The 23,031-nt window shown below is 39.1% G+C and overlaps 1 protein-coding gene across 1 annotated transcript in view; it reads left to right on the forward strand.

Moving 5' to 3' along the window:
- Positions 1–5,724: 5,724 nt before the first annotated feature.
- SPAG17 (sperm associated antigen 17) overlaps positions 5,725–23,031 on the forward strand; it is a 116,463-nt gene continuing 99,156 nt past the window's right edge. Inside the window, exons 1-3 of the mRNA XM_074896797.1 lie at positions 5,725–5,834; positions 14,239–14,379; positions 14,759–14,818. Of these exons, the coding sequence (XP_074752898.1) occupies positions 5,739–5,834; positions 14,239–14,379; positions 14,759–14,818 (297 nt within the window). The 5' untranslated portion in view covers positions 5,725–5,738. The remainder of the gene's footprint in view (positions 5,835–14,238; positions 14,380–14,758; positions 14,819–23,031) is intronic.

Here is a 23,031-nt window from a genome sequence, read left to right on the forward strand (position 1 = left end):
TCAGGTTTATGAAAGAGTAAAGGATTTAGCGGATGATAAGGTAAGGCATGACAGTGTTTTGGGATACAGTCCTAGGACTAGGAAGTTTAACCAAGGCTGTTCCATAAAGCAGATTTTAGGCACAAGTATGACTGAGACAGGTGCCAAAATAAGGCAGGAAATAGTCATTACTCCATGTACTTCTTTCCAAAACCTACTCACTGAACTAGATCTGCTGGGGAGTATATGTGCTCAGGGAAAGATTGGAAAGAAAGGAGGGGGACTTAAAGTTGAAGCAACAGTTTCAGAATAAGATAGATATATATATATATATATATATATATATATATATATAGTTGCAATTTAGTTATTCTGCAGTTACACTTTACCCTCAGAAAATTCAGTTAAAAACCATCCAAATACAAGTTCACAAATTAGGATACCAAGGCCAAAGAATTACGGTTCTAGCCATTTAATTACTCCAATTCCAGCTCAGATTGCATGTATTTTCATAAATAATATCTTCTCCTTTTAAAAAATAAAGAACCATACCATGTCTTTCCACCACTTATTATCAATATTTTCAGTGCAAACTCTGTCATGCATCTCAGGTCTGTTTACCCTCCATGGTGTTAATGTTTGTTTTTAATGGATTAGAAACATTTTTATTTTTGCACCAGCAACTGTATAATGTTTCAAATTTCCCTTTTTTAGACTTTGCTTTGTTTGGCTGTTGAGAAAGGTTAGTGGTTAGTGCTCAGCACTACTGTGCAAGACTCCCTTTCTTGACAGTGGTAGAAGTGAGGAGTGCTACAAAAGCAGATCTCCATGGAGGAGGACCCTCTAACCTTAGGGAAACTACTCCTTTTGTGCCAGAAGCAAGCAGGCAATGATACAAGATTTGAAAGTGAAGGAGAATGGGGTGAATGTGGGGAGTTTGGCTTTCTAGAAGGGAGGGAAAATGTTTTATTTGGATTTATTTCTTTAGGGAGAAGAATAAAACCTTGTGATCTGTTTTGGAAAGGGGCAGGAATAAAGCGTGAGATATCTGAAATTGGACTTTTTTGCTGACTGGCAGCACTGAACTGCTTCCAAAGTTCAGTTACCTAGAGACAGTAGAACTACAATACCAAATGCAGAAGGAGCCTTTCTTTAAAGAGATGGTTGCACAGCATCCAGCTGGAATTTGGAAGTCATTTTACTGACAGATGATAATGGATTTCATTTTGAGCTTTGCCAGGAATTCTTATACCATTGGCCATAAGGAGGAAAAAGCATTCTCCTCACACATGTATGCACGTGGGAGAGAGCAAACCATGAAAGCATCTTTTCTGAAATTAAACTCAGGGCCTTGCAAGTTTGGTTTGGGTTTTTTTTTGTGGTTTTTGGTTGGTTGGTTGGTTGGTATTTTTCCAGTAAAACAAAATTGGTGGAGGCTCTTAAATGTAAACTTATTTGTATGCATAAAGGAAGTTTGATCTGTTCTGCGTGTTACGCTTGTGATAAACAACAGAGGCTACATACATTTGTAACTCAGCTTGACGGGAAATATTTGAGTGAAGAAAAAAACAATGACTGGCCAGGCCAACACTATATGCTAGAGCTGGAGGGAGAAGGAAATATCTACAGCTTGCTTTGATTTTGGCCAGGTTATTAGACAGACCGGCTCAAATAGATGAGAGCTATTGATTTGTGCATATAGTGGCCCACCATCAGAGGGCAGGCCTTGCCATGTGGTGGATGGACTCGACTGAACTGTATTTACAGTTTAGCTCTTCCCTTTCTCTCTAACCATCCTTGCATGTTCTCATAGTTCAGCAAGCATCTAGCAAGCCTTATATTATTAGGAAGGCCTGTTACAATCTGAGGAGGACTTTATTTTATTGTTTCATTCTGGTTAGAACTCAGTCTAATTAAGAAATTATTGACCTTTGGCACTAGAAATATTCTGAGTGCTCCACACCACATTCAGAAGGGGAGTACATTAATACGTTTACACTCAGCTTAACCTTCATCCCTTTTGGGGCACATTGTTAACTGAACTGCACTTATAATTTACTGATGTACAAATAAGTTTTCTAGATCCTAAAGCCAAGACAGATATTTGGTCTGCATCCACGAGGCCAATGCAGTCCATGTGGGAAGCTTTATGCAAATTATATAAATGAATTTAGAGACTGAGAAATAAAGTAAAAGGAGTCATTTGGTGGCCAGAGCAGCAACTGTAGGCAAAGACCTCCTACATCCAACTTGGTATGTGAGAGTTCAGGGAGGCTATGGAAACATACGCCATAGCTGCCAAATCTGTGTAACTTGTGAGATAGTTGTGTCCTGGGGGGCTGCAAACTTCAAGCAAAAGCTGTTCCCAGCCCAGATGCTGCAGTGCTATGAAACTGGAAAGCAAAATGAGTTTTATGTCCTTCCCCATCTTGGTTTTTGAGGAAAAATGCACTGAACAGTGTTCTCTTAAAAGAAAAAAGAAAAAAAAAAAAAAAGTTTGCACTTTTTCTTGAATACCTTTCTTCTCCTTTTAGAAATATAAGGAATATGAAGGACTGTTTTCCTTAGCAGTGCTGAAGGCCATGCTAGCTGTTCTAGACAACCTTCTGGAAAATTTTCTAAAATGGAAACAGCTTTCTGAAGTCATAATTCAGGAAGCCTCCCCATTTAAGAAACATTTAAATCTTATGAAAGCAATATAAAGCAATTAAGTGCGTTTTTAAGGACTCAAGCAAAGAGGACTGCTCACTTCTCAGCTGAAGGTGAGAAGTTGATGGTTTTTACTGAAAGGATCATTTTTTCCAAATATTTGTCAAGCATTTAAAATAAGCGCTTTTTTTAAAAAAAGCAAGCACGATTAAAATTAATTCCCCTCTCAGTCAATCAGGCTTTAATTATTTAAGATTCAAAACCTTTACTAGTTCTTTAGTCAACTGTAGTCTTTCAGGAAATATCAAGTAGAGAAGACATGACTTTTACAACTAGTAATGCCTTTCCACTCTCCAGTGCAAATGTTCTTTAACTCACCCAAAAATAAAAGGCAACCAATGGTTCTTTTTCCTAAAGGAGGTAAAGAGTATATCTTATTTTTAAATATTCCTTTTATATTGTTATTGAAGGTGTGGGCACAGGAACTTGTTATTGTGTCTAGCTACTTTGCAGTATTAATCATGCATGCTTTCCCACCCTGCTCTGTAAGTTCAGAGTATACAGGCTTGTTAACCCTTCTCCCCGGGAAAGTCAAGCTACATTTTATTTACAGAGTATTATTCAGAATTTCAAGTGTATTGTAAATTCATGGCTTTGGTTACTCCAATCATGTATTCACAAACGATGTTTTTTAATAAGCCAGAAAATAAAAGGCTGACTTTATGATTTTTAGGTTGCCACTCTCCCTGAAAATCTCACCATAAATGTTCTCGTCATACACAAAGTCAACACAGACAGGCCCAATAGTTCTTGCACTAGCAGTAGACCCGATTTCATAACATGGAAATATGAGGCTTATATCTGCACCTTCCTTTTTTGTGCAGAAGGTACCACAAACTGAGTATTGGTTCTCTGGATCCTTAATTTGACTATTCCTCTCATCTGCGGCTTATCAATATAGTTGAATTACATTCAGCTTTGCTAATACAAGTTTAAGATTGCAGCAACTTCATCTTTTAGTTGTCAGAAGGAAGGTGAAGGTTTTCAGATGTCTTCGTGACAACTGGCTGTTTTGCAGTCCAGACCATTTGGAGGAAAAAAAGTTTGTTCTTTCCCAATATTTTTGATTAGTCTCTTTTGTTTATTGGAGAATTTAACCAAGAGGGTTTCAGTGATCTGGTTTACAGCTTGGCCTACAAGCATCTTTGGCAGCACAACCGAGTGAACAGGATCAAGCAGCCAAACAGGAGATGTCTTTAGCTGACTTCGCTACTGGAGAACTTATTTTAGGACTATACGCTAGGGCCCTTTGTAATAGGGAATAAGTATAATTTCTTTCTCTCCTTTGTTCAGGAGAGTGGTGGAGGTAATTTTAAATGAGCTCGTATAAGCTCACAGTGATCTGCTGTCCTACTTCTGCTTGACTCACTATCTGCTCCAGCATCTAACAACAAGTTGGAGTAAGCAGTAAGCAGCAGACAAAACAATTTCCGTCAAATAATCCTTACGCATCCAAGCAAACACACCATAGATATAACCAGGCCGGTTCATGGTTGTCACAGCTATTGTTCATGTTCTCAGAGATGTTTGTAGGCTAACATCAGTATTGCTGTTTTTTAACCTTCCTAACGATCCTGACCATACAGATCCAGGTGTGGGCATAATTAAGCAGCTGTCATCTCCCACAGGTATCACAGTAGTGCGTACTTCCAGGCATACCATCAAGATCCGGGTGCAAAACCCTCTCCTGTTGGTCCTCCTGAAGATTACATCCAGCCCTGAAAAACTGAGACATGAAAAACCAGAAGGGTGGTTCTTAGTAAGGATATTTGGCACAATTATTTGTGCATTCTGCCCCATACCTCTGACCTGTTCTGCTGCATCGACTGGTGATTCTGCCCTGCTCCTTCTTCCCGTGCTCTCACAGTGCACCTCAGCAGGCACAGGCTGCATATCCAAGACTTTAATGAAGAGCAAGGGTATGGTGGGAATGTCACACCGGCTGTTTCTGTGAACAATTGAAGTCTGATGTTTTTTTCTGGACAACAAAAGAAAACCTCAAAAAGAGAAAAATGGACACCAGCCAAGAAATGGGGTGGGGGAAAATGTTTATGGGTGTTGGCAAATCTACTGTGCAGCTTTCCCATGTTATAAACTACATCACTGTCTGCAAACCCAGGGAAGACACCCTTCTGCAAACTGAGATGATGAGACTTGCCTGTTACGTCCCCTATGAACCTAAATTCCTACTTCTCCACTAAAACCGTGTAATGAAAGGTGTTTTCTTCGGCACATACGCTATGTCAGCATCAGCCCAGAATGAAACTCTGACTAAAGCAGTCATGCGCTGCACAGCCGGGCTTTAAGGCTCCGATGAAATTAAAATAAAGATCTGGAGGGTCTGAGCAACCCTGGTCGGTATAAGAGGGTGGGGGAAGGACAGCATGTGGTTTGGGATATTTTCACCAAATGTTAAAGCACACAGAATATTTCACTCGTCTCCAGTGTGAGATCACGACATGACTCCTCTGTAATGAATTCTTTATCTTGGCAGCTCTCCTGCTTTCTCCCAACTGTGCCTCCCTCTCCCCTTCTGGTCCCAGGGAGTCAACATATGGTAGTATTTGGCGGGCAGTCCGGCCCTGGGAGCGGGCCCGGCTGCCCACACCTGTGCGCTCCCCCGCCTCGCTGCTCCGCGGGCGGCCGCGCTCGGGTCGCTCCCCCGCCCTCCTCCCCGGGCAGGTCCGGGGCTTCGGGCAGCCCCGGGGATGCGACACTGACTTTGGTGGCTGTGGAACCGCGCACAGCCCGGAACCTTCCTGCCAAGCCTCTCCGTCAGGCCGCCTGGCCCTCCGGCAGCGCCCAGGCCGCAAGGCCGCCGCCGGCACAGGAGGGGCCCGGCCGAAGCACACGCAGAGCCGGCCCCGCCGAGCACGGAGGCTCCCCCCGGGGCGGGGCCCAGGGCCTCCCGGCGGAGGGGCCCGGCCGCTGCCCACGGGACGTACGACACGAACGGCCCCGCTGGTTGAGCGCGGCCGGAAAGCGTCACCCCGCGCGGAAGCCGGTTGCCATGGCGACGCGTGGGGCCCTGCCCGCCATCCCGCACCGCCATGGGCCCGAAGCGGCCCAAGACCGGCGGGGTCGCCTCGGCGGGGGCCGCGGTTAAGAACTGGGAGGCCGCGCTGGTGTCCGCCCCCCTTGAGGAGGTGAAGGCAGCGGAGGGGCAGGGCAGGGGCTGCTCGGGGCTGCCTGAATGTTGGGGTGGGTACGGGGGAACGACACACGGCACCATGCCGGAGGCGGCCCTCACCGCCCCTCTGGCCTGGTTGTCGCAGTGTCACTGCCGGGGGCCCCGCGGGCTCACCAGGGTCGTCCCGCAGAGGGCTGTGAATAGTCTCGAGGGGCGGTGGAGCTGCCCCCACCCCCCTCCACCACCACCACTGAGCCGCAGCCCAGCAGGTTTTTTGCTTTTTCGGCTCGGCACTTTTCTTTCTGGGGCTCTGGGTGCCAAATTTCGGCTCGGAGTGAACTTTTATAAACTGCTGAACAACGAGGTTTGATGGAGGTGCTGACACAGCATTAACTGTAGCGTTGAAAATGTGAGGCTGTAATTTTCCTGCTTGAGTGTGTGCAGCTAAAAGGCACTTTTCTTTTTCGTTTTTTATTTTTTTCTTTTACAGCATGTGAGGATCTAAAGGCATATTTAAGTTTCCAGGTTCTATGTAAGCAATGTAATTCTAATAAATCTTGACTTGCAAGAGAGAATTTGGTTTCAAAATAGGGTAGTAGTTTAGCAAACAATAATATTTATCTAGTGTGTGTTTATCTAGCGCTGTTTCTGCAAGTGAGACAAATTACTTCCGTGGCTTCCTTGTTTGGTGGGTTCCTGTTGTGCCCTGGTAAAAAAACGAACGTGTTTTTTGTTGTTGTTGCTGAGGGTTTGGTTTTTAATAACATGCCAGCTGTTCTGGTTAAGTATGAAGACTTTCAAATTCAGGAGGAGGCTTTGAAACTAGCTAATCAATTTTCCTGAAAACGCCACAGATGTCCAAAAAAATCTCTTAAATACTTGCTTTTACTTGTATTTGGTAGTAACCGTATAGTACAAGTTTAGCCAAACAAAATCACTTTTTGAAGTAAGCTGCTCAGCTAAGGCTGCTGTTTCCCATTTTTCCCTAGAACGTAGATTCTTAGTAGAGTTCAAAGGCACTTGAGCCCTTTCTTACTTGCGAATTTCACCCTGACTCTAGGAGAACCTTCCTGAAGCATGAGAAGGGGGTGGAGGTTCAATCTCCATCACATACTCGGTTCCTGACCTTTCTCCTGTGCTTGCTAGCAAGGTGCCAATTAGTGATTTATTTATTTTTTTATGGTGGAGTTTATTGTGGTTGTGGATATTGTCCATTGAATTCACTGAACGAAGTGCTTTGTTTACTCTGCTGCTTCCACATGTAATTTATTACATTTGTTAAATGCAAACCATTATATTGAAGTATTTTAAAAGGTAGGAAATAAAGTGCTCAAATTTTAGGAAATGCCAGAATTCGGATTGTTCAGGACCACACATTGAGGCAGATGGAAGGAAATGTTGAATATGTTCACTGAATGGGGCAAGAATTCTGTGAGAAAAAAATATGTGATCATCTAATTAAAGATTATCATAATGCCTATACTCATGGGGGCTGAATTAAGATTCCTTGGTTCCTTCATTCAGGTATTGTCCAACTGTTTTCTGTTCCTGTTAAACTAATTCTACTTTCTGTGTCTCGCTGTTAGCAGACAGCCTTAGGAACATGGGAAAAACTGTCTCCCTGCTGCGATCAGCTTGATCTCAGGCTTCTGTGATTCTGGGCAGCCGCTGAAATTTCGTATTGCAGGAAGATTCTTATTCAGTTCTTATAGTCATGGGCAGGAGCATACTCGGTGCAAAACTGTCAAATGCCAACAAATCTCTTTGAGCATGTGTGAATCAAGATTCATCAAGTCTGGCCAAATGTGGGTATACTTAATGTATATAAATGTGCTCTGTAAAAGCACATCTTTGACTCAAGTATGTCTGTGCTGCCAAATTTAGTTCCTTCCTCTTGAACACAGAGGGAATTTAATATCTTAATTACTTAATCACATAGGGTTTTTTATTAAAGGATAAACATGATTTTTAAAAATCAAATCTCATTCTGCAGGTAGTTTAACCACACTGTCCCCACCACCTCCCCAGTAATCTTGTAGCATACAAGATTTAAAGTCAAATATATAAAGGTCAGGAACTGAAAGCAGCCTGTAAAAGAGAGTGTTGAGCAAGTTTAATTGTAAGTGTCACCACACACTGCACAAAATTATTTCTTACTCCTCAATATTGTATGTGATATACCACATCAATCTGAAATTATTTGGGATATGACAGGAACTCCTATCAATTAAATAAATTTCCTTCCTTGTGATCCATATATAAAGAATTTTAAAATTTTTCACTTTTATCAATTTAGAGAATATTCTTTCCCTTTAGTGGAGTCAAAGGGAATTTACTAGAACTGGTTTTAAATTGTACCAGATAGACTGAGCAATGAAATTTCACATTTTAATGTGTGTTTATGACTTATAATATTTTATTAGTCTGATCTATGAAAAGGAGTCATTTTTCCAGTGGTGTTAAGATTTTATGGACGGGTATGCTAACTAAAATATGATTTAAATGGTATTTACTAACCAAATAATTGCTTTTACTAAACACACTGTGAAAACTGGCAAACAGACAACTTAAAAACATGTACAGAGGAAATATGGATTTTGCAGAGCCCCACATTATAGTTTATATACATCGTTTTTGTTTCTGATGTGCTACACAGAAGAACATGGAGCTGCAAGTTGTATTTGCCTTCAGATGTTTTATGAAGATATTTTCATTGGGTTCACCGCAGAATTAAATTGCAGCATATAAATTAAGATTCTTGGTTTTAAACTTTGCATGCTTTAAGTAGTTAAAGGGTACTATTTGCGAAGTGGAAGGTGAATTCTGGGCAAATGGAGCCCTTAATTGAAATAACTGTTATCTATTACATGTTCTTATTAGATAGTATAACTAAGCATAGCAACTGGAAGCCCTGTACTGCTCTGACTTCCCATCTTTATGGTTTCTCTCATTTTACTGGAATCTCAGGGCCTGAAAGTTGAACTGAAATTAAACCTTACAACACTTAAAATGTTCTGAATAGGATGGCTCCACTCTTGATTACTATTCACATTTCTTCTTCCTCGGAGAGGAATTAACATTCAGTTGAGCTTTGATACTCTCTAACCTGCTCATATTATACAGCCAAAGCTCAGGCTCTTAAAATCAGAATCCATTAGTAATATGGGTGTATGTTAATCAACAGATAATGAAAGTGGACTTGCAGATTTCTTAGCAGTGATGCCCTACACAGTCACTATGTCAGGGCTACAAAATTGCTGATGAGCAACCAACCTTTCCCAGTAATGCAGCTGTATTTACTGATTTACAAGCTTCCTCATTGTTGAAAGCAAAGAGTGCTAGAGGTAATACCACTCTAAGTGTTCATAAATCACTAATAAATCTCATTATTTCTGAGGCATTACTTAAAAATCAGGAGATTAAACAAAAAAAAAACAACCAACAAACACCAAAACACCCCAAAACAAACAAACAAACAAAAACCAGAAAAAAACCCGTTAAATACCACAAGAATAAGTGATGGTGCAAAATGACAGATACTGAGATTGCCTGGAAATGGGGCGGGGTGTGTGTGTGAGATGGCTGCTTGGCGCTTTTCCTGGCCAAGGAGATCTAGAAACTGGTACTGCAAAAAAACCTCCAATATACCTGACTTGTTCAAATGTATTCTCTAAAATAGCCCCCCTTTTGCGTCTAGGAAATGCAGCAGAAAAAACGAGGTATGTTTGAAAAGGAAACAAAATTTTGTGAGCTACATCTGCTTTTTCTTCAATGTGAATTGAAGTTAGATATTTTTTAAATATACCTATGTTATTCCAATACTACTGTGACAAAATATATAGTCTGCATGTACTGGTTTTTAATGGTTGGAAAAATCACATTACAGAGGGATGCAATGGAGTCTTGAGAACAAAATCAGAAGATGATGAGATACCTTCTGTGTTTTGTGAAAACAAGGATTTTGGAAAACTGCTAGCTGCTTACAGGGAGCTTTCAGAGTTAGGTGGATGGACTGGTGCCTCTTCACCCATGGGACATACAAGCTTCCCACATAGATGGTTATTTCTAAGAGAGTCTGGTGCATTTCAGCTTTTGTCATGGGCAAGAGTGTTAAAATGGGGGAGAGTGTCATTTGTGACAATGATTGTCACTCGATGTTTTCCAGTGAGAGAGGTCTGGCGTCCACTTAATTGGTACTTGTTTCAGATTGTTTAAGGAGTATTCATTCAGTTACCAATGCTACATTTTCAGTTTCAGGTTGTTTTTTTCATTTATGTTTGAATCAGCATTGTAGATCCTGTGGGCTGTCTGCTCCCTGCATTTTGGTCTTTGTTCACAGTATGTAGCGCTTGCATTATACTCTCAATGACAGCTTCCCTAGACTGTTTCCATGCTTTTCCAGTAGTTATTTTTATGGCTTTCTCTATCCTGTTCTTTAAGCTGGGAACCTCATTTGAGGTAGCCTTAGGGTCACTAATCTATCCTCTTTCAGATCCTTTCTCAGGTCTCACTTCTACAATAACATTTGAAAGAATTAAACTAAGTAGAGGAGCAGTTGTATATTGAGGGAGAAAATATTTTTAAAGTAACCATATACATTTTACTGCTTTTCCTTCTCATTTTTATGTTGTGATTTTAGGTGGTGAGCTGTAGAAGCAGGGTCTGTTTCTTCTCTATCCTTTCAGTGCCTTGAACATTAAGGATAGTGTTACAATATTGATAATATAAGGGCAATATTACAAAAATAATAGATTTTTTGAAGGTCAGAAAACAGCATAGTCAATTAAACACCTTAAACTATATACTAACACTGCACATTCACTGTCCTTACTACTTCAGTTGCTGTTCTCAATGCTCAGCTTTTCTGAAAAATGATCTTCCAGGGCTCCAAAACTGGTCAGTCTAGAAACGGATGACATGCTTTTAATGACACTGGGAGTTCTGGATCATTATTCCCTGTTGAAGTGCATGTGGCTATTTCTGTTATTTATCTAGCTCCAGTTCCCAGGTATTGCACCTTTTTTAGAAAAGGTATATATTTTTCTTCATTTTGCAGCTAGGGAGATATGGGCTATCTTTAATACTGTTTGAATTTTTACGCAAAACACCTTCTATCAAGTTGCATATACTTCTGTAGAATTAAGTTAGGTTGGGCTATAATTTTCTATACCAGTTATCTTGTAGAGGCTCATTCCATGTATTCTGTTTTTGATATATTAGCCTGTGTTTTGCCTGTGCTATAAATATTCTCATAGCTGTTGTGGAAAAGCTGAAGCAGCTTGTTTCTTTGAAGCAGAGAATTTAGGGAAGGGGAGGGATGTGGCACACTGATGTCAAGGGCATACATTTTTTTCTGAGAATGTTTGTGTTTGGATAAATCGAATTTTTTTACTTTGGTACTTTGTTACCGGCTGCTGTGAATGTGGGCACCACAGTGAAAATCAGGAAAATTCTTTGTTGCTTATAGTGTCTTTCCAAGGAATGCAATAAGTATCATGAAGGAGAGTCTTATTGCTCAAACATAACTCTGAAAGTGCCTGGAAGGTATTGGAGGGATGAGAGAGTAAGAGTTTGGAGAAGGGAGTCTGAGGATGGTGAAGACTGGAATGGGATCAGATAATGAAACTAGGGACTAGCTGGACAAGGAGACTGAGGACAAGAGCTAGGGGAGCAAGTAACAGATGTGAGAAGCATTAGAAGTGGTGGAACTCAGATGAGGAACAGAGTGAAAATGGAAGGAGAAATGAGTTAGGGACAGTTGTGACAAGAAGAAACAGGACTATATGGAAGGCAGGTTTCACAGACATCGTTGAAGAATGAGGTTAATCAGCACTAAGCAGGTTTAATTTGTGGGTACCAAGATACCGGCATGTTTTAAGGAGGAGCTGAAGAAGGAGTAGGCAGAAGTTTTAGGATACTCTGATGGAGATTTCTTTGTGTATCTGAAGAACTGCAGGAAGTCGTGGGAGCAGGTTCTATCATGCTGCTGGACTATGCTTCCCCTAGCATCTGCAGTAGTACCTGACATTCCTGAGTCCTGCTGCTCTGGTGCTGTCAGCATCTGTCTGTGGGACTTCTTAGGCCTTGTTCCTCTCTTTTGGTGCTTCTCACTGAACTGGACAGAGTAGTGATATAAATTGCTCCATTAGCTCATGTTGTAGGTATTCTAAAGGCTCCATCTCTGCTGGTGAGCCCTGGAGACACCCACAATACTGTCACATGAAGGCGTTTCAATCTCAATTCTGAAAGCCTAGAAAATTATGCATTTGCACACAGGTATGGACATCTAAATGCTCTCTGTTCAAAGAATGGTGACAACTTTAACTTGAATTCAGTTTAACTGCAACTCCTGTGCACGTATTTTGGCGACAGTATTGGAATACCTAGCTCTTTCATATTGCTGTGCACTGGTAGATACCTTTACAACTTTAGGCAGGAGAAAGTATTGTCCCCTGTCTTCCCCCCAACTAGAAAGGGGAAAAAGAAATTCAATGTACTTGAGGCAGTCTCCACACAGACTGCTGCTGCTGCTGCTTCTCTGTTGAGCAGTGCCTGCTGCCCCGGGTCAGTTGGATACTCCTTTCATAAATTCCATTGTGTTTGCATGCTCCTAGAGCATCAGTGACATGCTTGCACTCTCCTGCATTTTGTAATTTAAAAAAACTTAAGATTTCTTTTGTGCTGCTATAAAACATCAAGGAAGTTTATGGTATGTGGAACTGTAGAGGCCCTTTTGGATTAGGTATCTGTTCTGTAGCTACTTGCAGTTTCAGAAGACTACGCTTAGTGACCTAGGTGATCTTTCCATCTTTTTTGTTTCATGAATATTCTGTGGTTAAAAAAATGAGGCATGTATGTATAATCACGTCATGCCGTATTCATGTGAGGTTATGCTTTGTTACCTTAATAGTATGACAAATTGTTTCCCTCCCTGCAAGCATTTATTAGTTTGAAACTTAGGTCAACTGTTGCTTTCTCCTATTCCAACTATTCATTAGTTACTCAAATTGCATATATTTAGGTAGGCTTTTTTTAATCTAAGAGAAGAAACAAATGAAGAAGGGTACAGTAAAATGGAAAAAGAAGCTTCTTCTTTTACCATTTATATCTAACTTTTTTTTGGAGCCGTCCTTTCCCTCACTGTTTTTGTTCCTCTTTTCCACAAGGACTTTATATATAATATATATAATTATATGTATATATATAATTATATATAATATACACATATGAAAATATTTTCACCAAATTCCTAAAGTTACCACCCTCTCTTGAATTTGTCCTTAAAATCTTTCCTTGCTATGATGCACACTGGACTGGTATGTGACACCACTTAGCCTGGTCCTGATCAGCATGACAGTGTCTCAGGACTTGGTCTTACTGAAGCTCTTTCCTTTTTTACCTCTATGCAGTTTTATTGATGTCCTTGCATTTTACACATGCAGATGTGCAATGAAAAAAAAATATTTGGTGGTTATCCTAAAGAGTGTACAGCACAACCATTGGAAGTGGTTATGGTTCAGGTGCCACTGATGCTGATAGAGAATACTCTGGAGTGAGATGCAGATGTGCTGGAGAGCCACTCATTTTGTGAAAGGGATTCCAGTAGGTTAAATCCAAAGAGATGGGAAGGAAGTGTAACCAGTGAAAGTTGCTTAAATTACATAATTTTGAAGCTTTTGTGGATGTATATCACTAAATAATATGTTCCAGGCTTCTCTTGTTCTACATTTCTTTAATGCCGAAATCAGACTTTTTTTCATAAAAATATGTGTATTTTACTGCAAATGTTTGAAAACCGCTAGTGTTTTTCATTTGTCGATTTGTAGTGAAATGTAACTTGCCACTGATAAATGTTTTTTCTTAGTTTACTTAGTGAAACTGTGTAAGAACCACGGTATGCATAAATATACTCTCATAAAATATAAATATATATACAAATAATGCTACAATTTTCAGAAAATAGTATCTGACCGTTATCTAATTCTTGGGATGAGGGAGCTGAAATCTGGTTGTTTTTTCCTACAGCAAATTATCACAATAATACATGTGTTCAATGACAATAATACATACATTCAAAATTCACTTCTTGTTTGCATATATTGCTGTCAAATCTGCAAATAACATTTGAAAGTTACTTTATCTTTGTGCGCTGCGTTTGCCTGCGAGGAGGTTTGAAGGGGTTGTTGGTAGGCATTTGTGTTTTCCATAGCATGATGCTGCCACCTGATGGCAGAAAGAATTGGGACGAGGTAGCATGTGCTTCGGGTTGTATACGGTTTATTTCAGTGTGATTAATACGGTGATGTTTAATATGTCTTAAAGGGAGTAATCATCTCTACAGGATTACTCCATGAAACTGCAGAGAAGCACTTTTGTTTGCTTGCGTATTAATACATTAAATGTTTTATTTTGGAAAATAGGATGACTGGAAGCCTAGCATTGCTTTTGTTATTGGGACCAAAATTGAGGATGAAATCCACACCAAGGCCCTGTCTCTTGCCGTGCAGGTGCCACAGCGGAAGCTCTTCAGCGTGGTAAAGCGTGAAGACATTTTCAGACAGGTATTCCAAGAAAGGAACTTTTAGTAACAAACCAAACCCTACATCTTACTTTTAGATACTAACTTCTTTGGCCTATGGTAACTATAAAAGTCATACTCAGTGGAAGTTTTAAAACTTACACTAATTCATAGACGTTAAAAATGGAAAAAGAAAAGTTTACTGTGTAAGCTGGTCTGCTCCCTGTAAATAGTGAGGTTTTCTTACAGACTTTTCTTCAAGGTGCTGATCACAAAAGCTTCCTCTGTAAGGTACAAGGGTACCGTAAGATGATTCCTCACTCTTTTGGAGTGAGTGTAGTGTTTGCAAAAGGGAATAACGGGTAAAAGAGCTTGTGTAAACTTAAAATCTTCTCATAATAGAATGCTTTATTTCCTTGCAGATCAGAGAATCTGGGAATCAAAAGGGAAAAAAGGTTAAGAATGTATCTATGTACTCTGAGGTAGGTTAAAACATGTATTGCAGAGTCAGTGTTCTTTTACACTAAAATAAGTAGAGCCGTGTGTTTGTGTTATACATACCTGAGTAAATGCAAATCTATTGGCTGTTGCTGGTAAAAACACTCAAGCATTCAGATATGTAAACTGCTTTATTTTTGTGATACCAACAGTGTTCTGTTTGACTACTAATGAAGTGAGGATCACGATGTCTTAGGGATATAAGTTTTATTATGTTACAAATATGTTTTGTAGTCATATTTTGATGGTGGTGTCACAAATTATACAAAGTGATTGATTAGACTCGGCTCTCTCAGATGCTCAGATAATTTAGAAACTTATACCTTCATTTATGGGAATGCAGTCCCATAAATGAAATACCATCTCTGTGTGCTAGTATCCCTTATAATCTCAGTTTGATGTTAAATTCTAGCCTGGTTCAGCTAGTGGGATGTGTCAGCAGGATTAGGAATCATGCTTAGTACAAAGAGTACTTCCTCCTACCTTGTTAATGTTTTACTTACATCTTGTGAGAGGTTATAAAATCCTGTGATTAATTAGAAGATTGTTTAAAATTTTCTCAGGTAGAGTTTTATGGCTCTACAGACCTGGAGCATAAAGAATTTTGGATCCCTCTAAAAAGATCTTGTTTGCCTTTTAGTCCTGCAATGACTATTAAACTTTTTATGTGTCTCAGGTTTTGGTGTACTTTATAACAGGTCTTTTTACTTGCAGTCTGTTTTTCAGTAATTCCAGACTACTATCTGAACAAGTCCCTTTGGAATTATTTACCACTGACATGACTGTGAATTTTATGCAATTAACCCTCTTCATTTAGGACTAGCCTCCCAGGCAAATTCACCCTTGTGTTACCTGGTATGTAAAACCTCTCCAGTCCTACTGACAGAAAGATTTTGAAGTCTAGCTCTAAGCAGAAGCTTTGTATGATACCTGTGTTTAATTACTAAGAGCAATTTTGCTTGTGAAGTGGATACTTATTAAATTCCAGCTGTCAGTGCTGTGTCTCATTAGCTACTTACTTTACTCCTCAAAGACATTTTTTTCCTCCCCTCCTTTAACAGAGAATATAAAATGCTTGTTCTGACCTTTTGCTTGGACTCAGTTTCCGTTCTGGCTGTAGCAAATTAAAAGATTGATCATGTTGCCACAAGCATTAAGATCCTGCCTCTCTGGGCAACATTTTCTCCTGAGCATTCACTTAAAGTCCATGTGCAGTTTGTGCATTCAGAGCTTTCACTGCAGTAAGGAGTACGAGGTTAGCACAACAGAGGGTTGTGAAATGCTCTTCTGAGAGGAGCATTTCTGTCTTCACTGCATACAGTTCTGTTCTCTGTGGTAGGATTCCATGCACTGGCATTTCCACAAGCGCGTGTTCATTTCGAGGGAGACTGTAAATGAGATTCCTGATGTTTAATGGTCTTTGAATATAAGACATGTTCATGTGTGTGAATTTGGAGCTGATAACATGCATAGTAATGCAGTTATTAATGGTATTTATAGTAAATATTTATGTCATTGATCTTGCACACTGTCTACTGAAATGCAGGGGTTTTAATAAATTTCAGTCTGCAGTGCCTGCAACTCAAGAAACTTTAACTTTTCTTAGTATATTGCAGGCTAATTATATATCATATATATATATTTATAATTAAAGTAATTCCTGTTGTCTAGTCTAAATCATTTCCCTTCAGGGAATTTGCTCTTATTGTACAGAGTGAAGGGTAACAGGGCAGGATTTATGAATATGTAGCTAAAAGATTTCCACATCCAGAATCAGGTGTCTTAACACCTTTTCTGTCTCTTAAGTGACTTGATGGGAGTAGGAGTCCTGACTGGTAATTCTGTGCTAATTCCAGCACATAATTAAATGACGTTAGGGTGAGACTCTCATGCAGATGCTGTGGAAATTTTTTTGTTGTTGTTGTATATGGAAGGGAAGATATTACGCTTCCTGTAAAATATCAACAGAGTTCATAATGAATCAGATTAATTTATCATGTACCATTTTTCCAATAGATAAAACCCAAAACTACAGTATGTTTGAATAAAATATATGCATTTTATAAACAAAGTATGTATCTCTTATTGTTTATGTACCTTTTTTTTTTTCAGCTTTCTATTAAGGTTGGTAATGTCATGTGTAATTAAGGTGCTTTACCACTACTAAATATGAGAGTGTTTGAGTTTCCAAACTTTGAATTTTGAAAATCTATTCAAGGCTAAATTTTCTGTACTGGATTTATTCATTAGGCCGATTTGTTTCTCCCGCCCCCCCCCCTCCCCCCGCCCAAAAATTTCGTCGAGATTGACTTCAGGGGCTCTGTGGATGGAATGATTTTTTTTGGTGTTGTGGGTTTTGTTTCCTCCTAAGAGTTGTTTTCCAGTTTTGTTGGACTTACTGGGATGGGATCAGGAAAGTTGCTTTTATGTTACCTGGGAAATTTTGAGGAGTCTTGTTCCATACTCATAAGGGAACAAGCTGAAGATGGGGAGTAGTACCATGGTGAAAAAAGGCTGTGAAGGAAGATGGAGCCTCATGTGGCCTCTTCATGTGAGAAGACTGGAAGTAGATAGATAGCACTGCTGAAAATGGACAGTTGAGTAAGGGATATGGCCATGAGACAGAGAGGGGTGGGAGGGAAAGAGATGTGGAACAAATTTGTGGTTCTCTCAGATAAGCTGGGATGCCTGGGAAAGATGAAAAAGAACAAGTGGCAGAGAGAAGAGCAGTTTTGTTTGGATGTGGATCCCAGAACGCTGCCTTCAAAATGTGTCCCAATGAAGACACCAAAACTGAAGGCTTGTAACAGCAACACCCTTCCACACTGCTCTGGCTCATCTCCAGGACAAGAAAGCTTAAATGCAATTTAAAATATTAATTCTACTACCTGTCAAGAATCAATATATTAATTCTGGTTTCTCACAGAAAGGCTCCTACCTATAGTTGTCAAACTGAAAATTATAATCAAATCAGGTGCCAAATCCAAATCATGTCCCACTCTCATCCTGGAATTCTGTGAGACTGGATCAAAATAATAAATAAGCTGTAAATAAGTTTTTCCCAGTTGTTAATTACTGTGTTGATAGCTAACTCTACTGATGTCTCCTGCATTTTGAGGGTGGGAGGCAGCATGAGCAGTGCGCACTGCACTCCAGAAATCCTTGCTAGACTTACAATTCCTTGAAGGTGGATACAAGTTAGAAAAGCTCCTAGGCATGGCAGAATTTTACAAATATATATGTAAAAAACCCAAACCGACGAAGTAAGTTAATCTTCTGCTAGGCTGTCTATAGAGCTGTGGAAGAGTGGAAGCATTCTTTAAGTAGAAGAGTTGGGCACAACCCAGGGGAAGAAGCCATTACACAAGTGGAGTGAAGTCTGTGATAGCAGCAAATCCTGTAACGTGCATGGGGTGGGAGGAGGATGTGGTTGGAGAACTGAAATGCTGGGGTTTCAACCCCAAGCCCTAAATTAAGGTTGACGTATGGGTGATTCCCACAGCCCCTCACAAAGGGGGGGTGAGTTTACCTTTAAGCTTCCCTCCAGGGTGCGGCCGGCCTGGCAGGGAGAGCCATTGGGTAAATGAGCTCCAGGTGTCCCGCATGAAGTAACCCAAGGTCAGGTGTCCCACTTAGGGATAAAAGCTGGGACCACTTGCAGGAAGGGGCAGTGTCTGTCTGTGAGGTGGATGCACTTTGCAGAGTTCCCTGTTGGGGAAGGACCTCCTGTGTCCCTGGAACTGGGCTCTAGTCAGGTCTGGCTTTTGTACATGTGGGCTGTGTAGAGATTCAGTATGTGGCTTCCTTGGTCTTATGTGTTTGGCTTGTTGACTTGGTTGTCTCTTGTCCCTTCTATGGGAGACTGCATTTCACCATTTATTCCACCTGTTGTTGGGGTCAGTGGGATTGATGTCAATTATGTATAATCTGACTTGTTTGTACCTCCAGCACTCACCCATGTACTGACCCTTTTGTATCAAATACAGTTTGGTTATTGGTTCATCTTTATACTGGCTGTGTCCTTTATGCTAGGCCTAATAATTGGCAAAACAAGAATACAATCATACTGGAAAGGAGAAGGTAAACAGATTATCTGGGCTTTGGACTTCAAATGTAGTGGAACTGTTTGGTGTAGTTGAGAGTTTCCTGTAAGTGATGATTAAAAAAATTTTTTTTTTTTAAATGCTGTACCCTGTCTTTAATGATTCCCTTTTTCTCCTCTTTGTCTTTCCTTCCCCTCTGAGACACAGCTTTGAAAAGAAGAGTTTTCCTTCTCCTTTCATTGGTTCAGAACTGACACAATGCTCTCTGTGTAGGACTTGGTAAATACCTAGTATCTTAGGCTTACATTGTTATGGTTTACACTGTTGGCTTATAAGAGGATTTAAATGGGAGTTATGTCCCTTCTCTGAGAGCTAACTTTTCTGGTCAGGTTTGAAAACTTCAGACTTGTTTTTCAAGTGCAGATATGATACGGTTTCCCATGAGACCATAGTGAATGCTGCAGAAATAAATAAATGAATATGCACAAAATGAGAGTACTACATCGTTTTGATTCTTTTTTTTTTTTTTTTTTTTGTGAGAAAGGCTATTGACAAGAAAATTTCTGAACACTGTAGCCCAGGAGTTGGATTTCTTACCAATGCTGGCATCACCAGTTTGGTTTATGTTCTGTGAAATTAGTAGAGAGATACATTTGCTTGGCAGAAGAGACTATTGTGAACTGTAGCACGTATCACAGGATTTTTTTCAAAAATCATCTGTGTGTTGACATTTTTAAAATCAAGATTGGGTGTTTTTTCTAAATAATTGGAAACAATTGAGAGTCTGCTACAACTTAATTTGTTTCTGGGGAGGACCTTTCCTGATAAGTTACTTCTAGTTTCAGTGTCAATCTATGTTTCAATGTGTGGCTTACAGCTATATTTACTAAATTAAATAAAATCTTGCAATTAATCTTCTCTGTGTAGAAACTTTGAGATTGTGTTCAAATTGTCCCTTAAGTTTTCTATTTAGCGATGTGTAATAAATTCCTTCATGTTTTTTTTAAATTCTTTAATAATTTCTCTGAATCTTCTCTAGCAAACATTTATGATTCATTAGTTTTATTTGATTGTGGACAGTGAATGGACTTAGTGTTTTTGTTGAATGCATATCAAATACAAGCATAACATAATGCATGTACTCCTTTTGGATAGCTTGCTTTATACAAATCTGAAGGTTGCATAAATTATTTTGGCTGCTGCCTTGACTGAGAGCTACTTCTGATTGATTGGTTCATCCTTGACCAGTGAGTCCTTCCCAAAGTTACCACTTCACAGGTTCTCCATCCTCTAAATTTGGCCTGTTTTCTAAGTCTTGTAATTTAACAAAATCAACTCATGTTGCTTTCTTGCACTATACTAACTACATTAACCAAATTTCTGTTGTATGAATGAGTTTTCCACTACATTCTTTGTATCTCCCATGGTTATAGTATCTTCTGAAGATCTTATAATTGAAGACTTTGTCTTTTCCCAGATCACTGACAAACTTTTAAATAAAATAGTCTTAGCATGTTGTATGCTTCAGACCCTGCAAGAAATTTACCCATTTGATGATGACCCTTTGTAATTGCATTTTTAGATCTGTCAGTTGATGAGTTTTAATCTTTGTTACTACTATCTGGATCAACAGTCAAAAATACTTAGGGAGTTCTGCTTTTCACTGTATCATATTATCTGTTTCAACTACAATTGCAGTCTTACCAGAGAAAGCTATTCCCTCTGTGAAAAGGCCGCCACCTTTTTTTTTTTTTTTTCTCCCAAAAGGAATGAAATTGATAGTAATTATTTCATCTTCCTTTTATTTGTTGTTCATTGAATACTCTGTTAGGACATCAAGGAAATAATACCATCTTTTCTGTTATTCTGCAATGATCAGCTTTACGTTGCCAGTACTTAAAATACTAGTTTCCCTTTCTTAAGCATTAATGTGACATTTGGTTTTATTTTATTTGCTTTAAAACTGCCCTTGTTCTCCAAGAGTTGGTTAAAGTCAGTATTCATCATGTAAAGAACTCCTCAGCTACCTGTTTTTAATACTTCTTTATGTTGTCCAGGTCTACTGGTTTTCAGTATGCTTAGCTTTAAAAACTGACTTTTCGCAGCTTTCTATTGATATGGTATGAAATAACTGCTTATTAATCAAGTGATACAACCATTTTATCTGTTGTTTTTCCAAATATAGAGCAGAACAATCACTGATTAGCCCTGCTTTTCCTGCATCTTTTTTGATTCTTCTACTGTTTCCATTTAATATCAGAACAATGCCATGTTAATGATATTTTGATCTGGCTACAGTTTAAAAAAATGAAATCTATTATCCTTATCTCTGGGGAAATATGTTGTCTTTGTCTTTTTTCTTTCTTTTCTTCCTTAAATCTGAAATAGTGAGAACTCTTATATCAGACTATCCAGGATCTTGTTACCCTTATGATTGGACTGAATGATCTCTATTTGCTTCTTGTATGTGAGAAGCAAGCAAACATTAGCTTGCATGTCACACGCTGGAACTGTTAATATTTCAACAGAAGAGAATATAGAATTTTGATTACAAACTGTTCGGCTGCTTGTCATTACTGGCTGAGCACAGGACCTGTTTGATTCCCCTGTTGACTTCCTTCCAAATGTGTGTGGTAGATGGTTCTCATACAAAACCTCAATTTATTTTACCTCCTTACTAACAGGGAAGTAGAATCAACTCAGATACTTCAAACTTCTGGATTGATAAAAGCAGGACAAGTGCCAGTTTTGCTGTCTGAGTCACGACACATAACTGCCAACCCATATCATCAGGCATTTTGAGATACCAACCTCATTGTGCAGTTTCAACAAACAAACCAAAGAGACCCCCCAGATTAAATCCTTCTACTGCCAAGCATAATATGCACAGTTTTGCCATTAAAATACATGTTCAGTTGAGTGCTTGCATGTAAATCTTAATTAGGTCATGCTTTGTACAGCTTATTTTGAGGACTAAAAGGTTATTGGTTAGAAATAAAATCTTGCATTGTTTTAAAATCTTTTATAAGGTACATGGGATTTCTCTTTGGTTTGGTTTTTTCCCTAAGATTGTACTGTCAGAATCCTTGGGAAATTATGTAATGTTCACAGTACTTCTTGTCTTAACAGGCAATAGGCTGTAACAGAAACAGAAGGATCCTTGGCTTTTCTAGGTGTAAATGACACAGGTTCCTCTCCTGTCACTCCCGACAAAAAATACATAGCCCAAGACATTAAGAAGTTCTGTAGGATAGTAAAAACAATAATAAGCTAAAGTGCAAAAAGGTGAATTAATTTAGCCAGGAAGCAGTGGATCTAAAGCAGTCTTGAAACATTTCTGTGAATTAGTGCTTTGTTAGAAGTGTGTAGAATGTGGACTTAGGAAGTGAGGATTGCTGCTCATAAGACTATTTGAAGTGCGGGTCATGTCATGATGTAAAGACGTCCACTTTAGACTGGAACTGAGCATATCTTACTGTATTATGAACTTTTATTTATGATTATTCATAAATTATTGTATTATGAAATTATATATGCTTTGTGTATAATTATTTGGTATAGAATTATATATAGTTATTTAATAGATACACTTAAAATATATATTAAAAATGTATGTGCATATGCCTAATTACTCAGAATTCTATTACTCACCCCAATAGCATGAATTTCATTGAAGAAATCAGTTAAGAATAGGTATTCTATTTCTAAATAATTTTTATGTCCTTTCTTCAGTAGATCTTAAATACCTCATACCTTTCAATTACCTTATAGTCCCTTTTTCAGACTCTCTCATCATTGTCTCTAAAAATATCTTAATCCCTTTTTTTTAAGCTCTCTCACCATTTGTGGCTTCAGTGTCCTAGGAAAAAAAAGGCAGCACTGGGGACAAGGAGTATGCATTTATTTTTAAGGATGTTATAATAAATTCCTAGGGTAGAAAAATCAAGAGTTTTTGTTTCAGCTTGATGTGAAAACTGAACTCTTAATGTCACAGACATAACACTTAATGGCAAGGAATATTTTCACCCAAGAAGTACAAGCTGTTGTGAGTTTTGTGGAATCTGGAGCAGAGCAAAGACTTGTTAGTAGCCAAGATATGTGTTACTGAAGAAAGGTTTCAGAAATAATGTTAATCAGCAGTATTTTTTTAAGAA

Source organism: Athene noctua, chromosome 1 (genome assembly GCF_965140245.1).
Source record: "Athene noctua chromosome 1, bAthNoc1.hap1.1, whole genome shotgun sequence".
NCBI classification, from domain to species: Eukaryota; Metazoa; Chordata; class Aves; order Strigiformes; family Strigidae; genus Athene; species Athene noctua.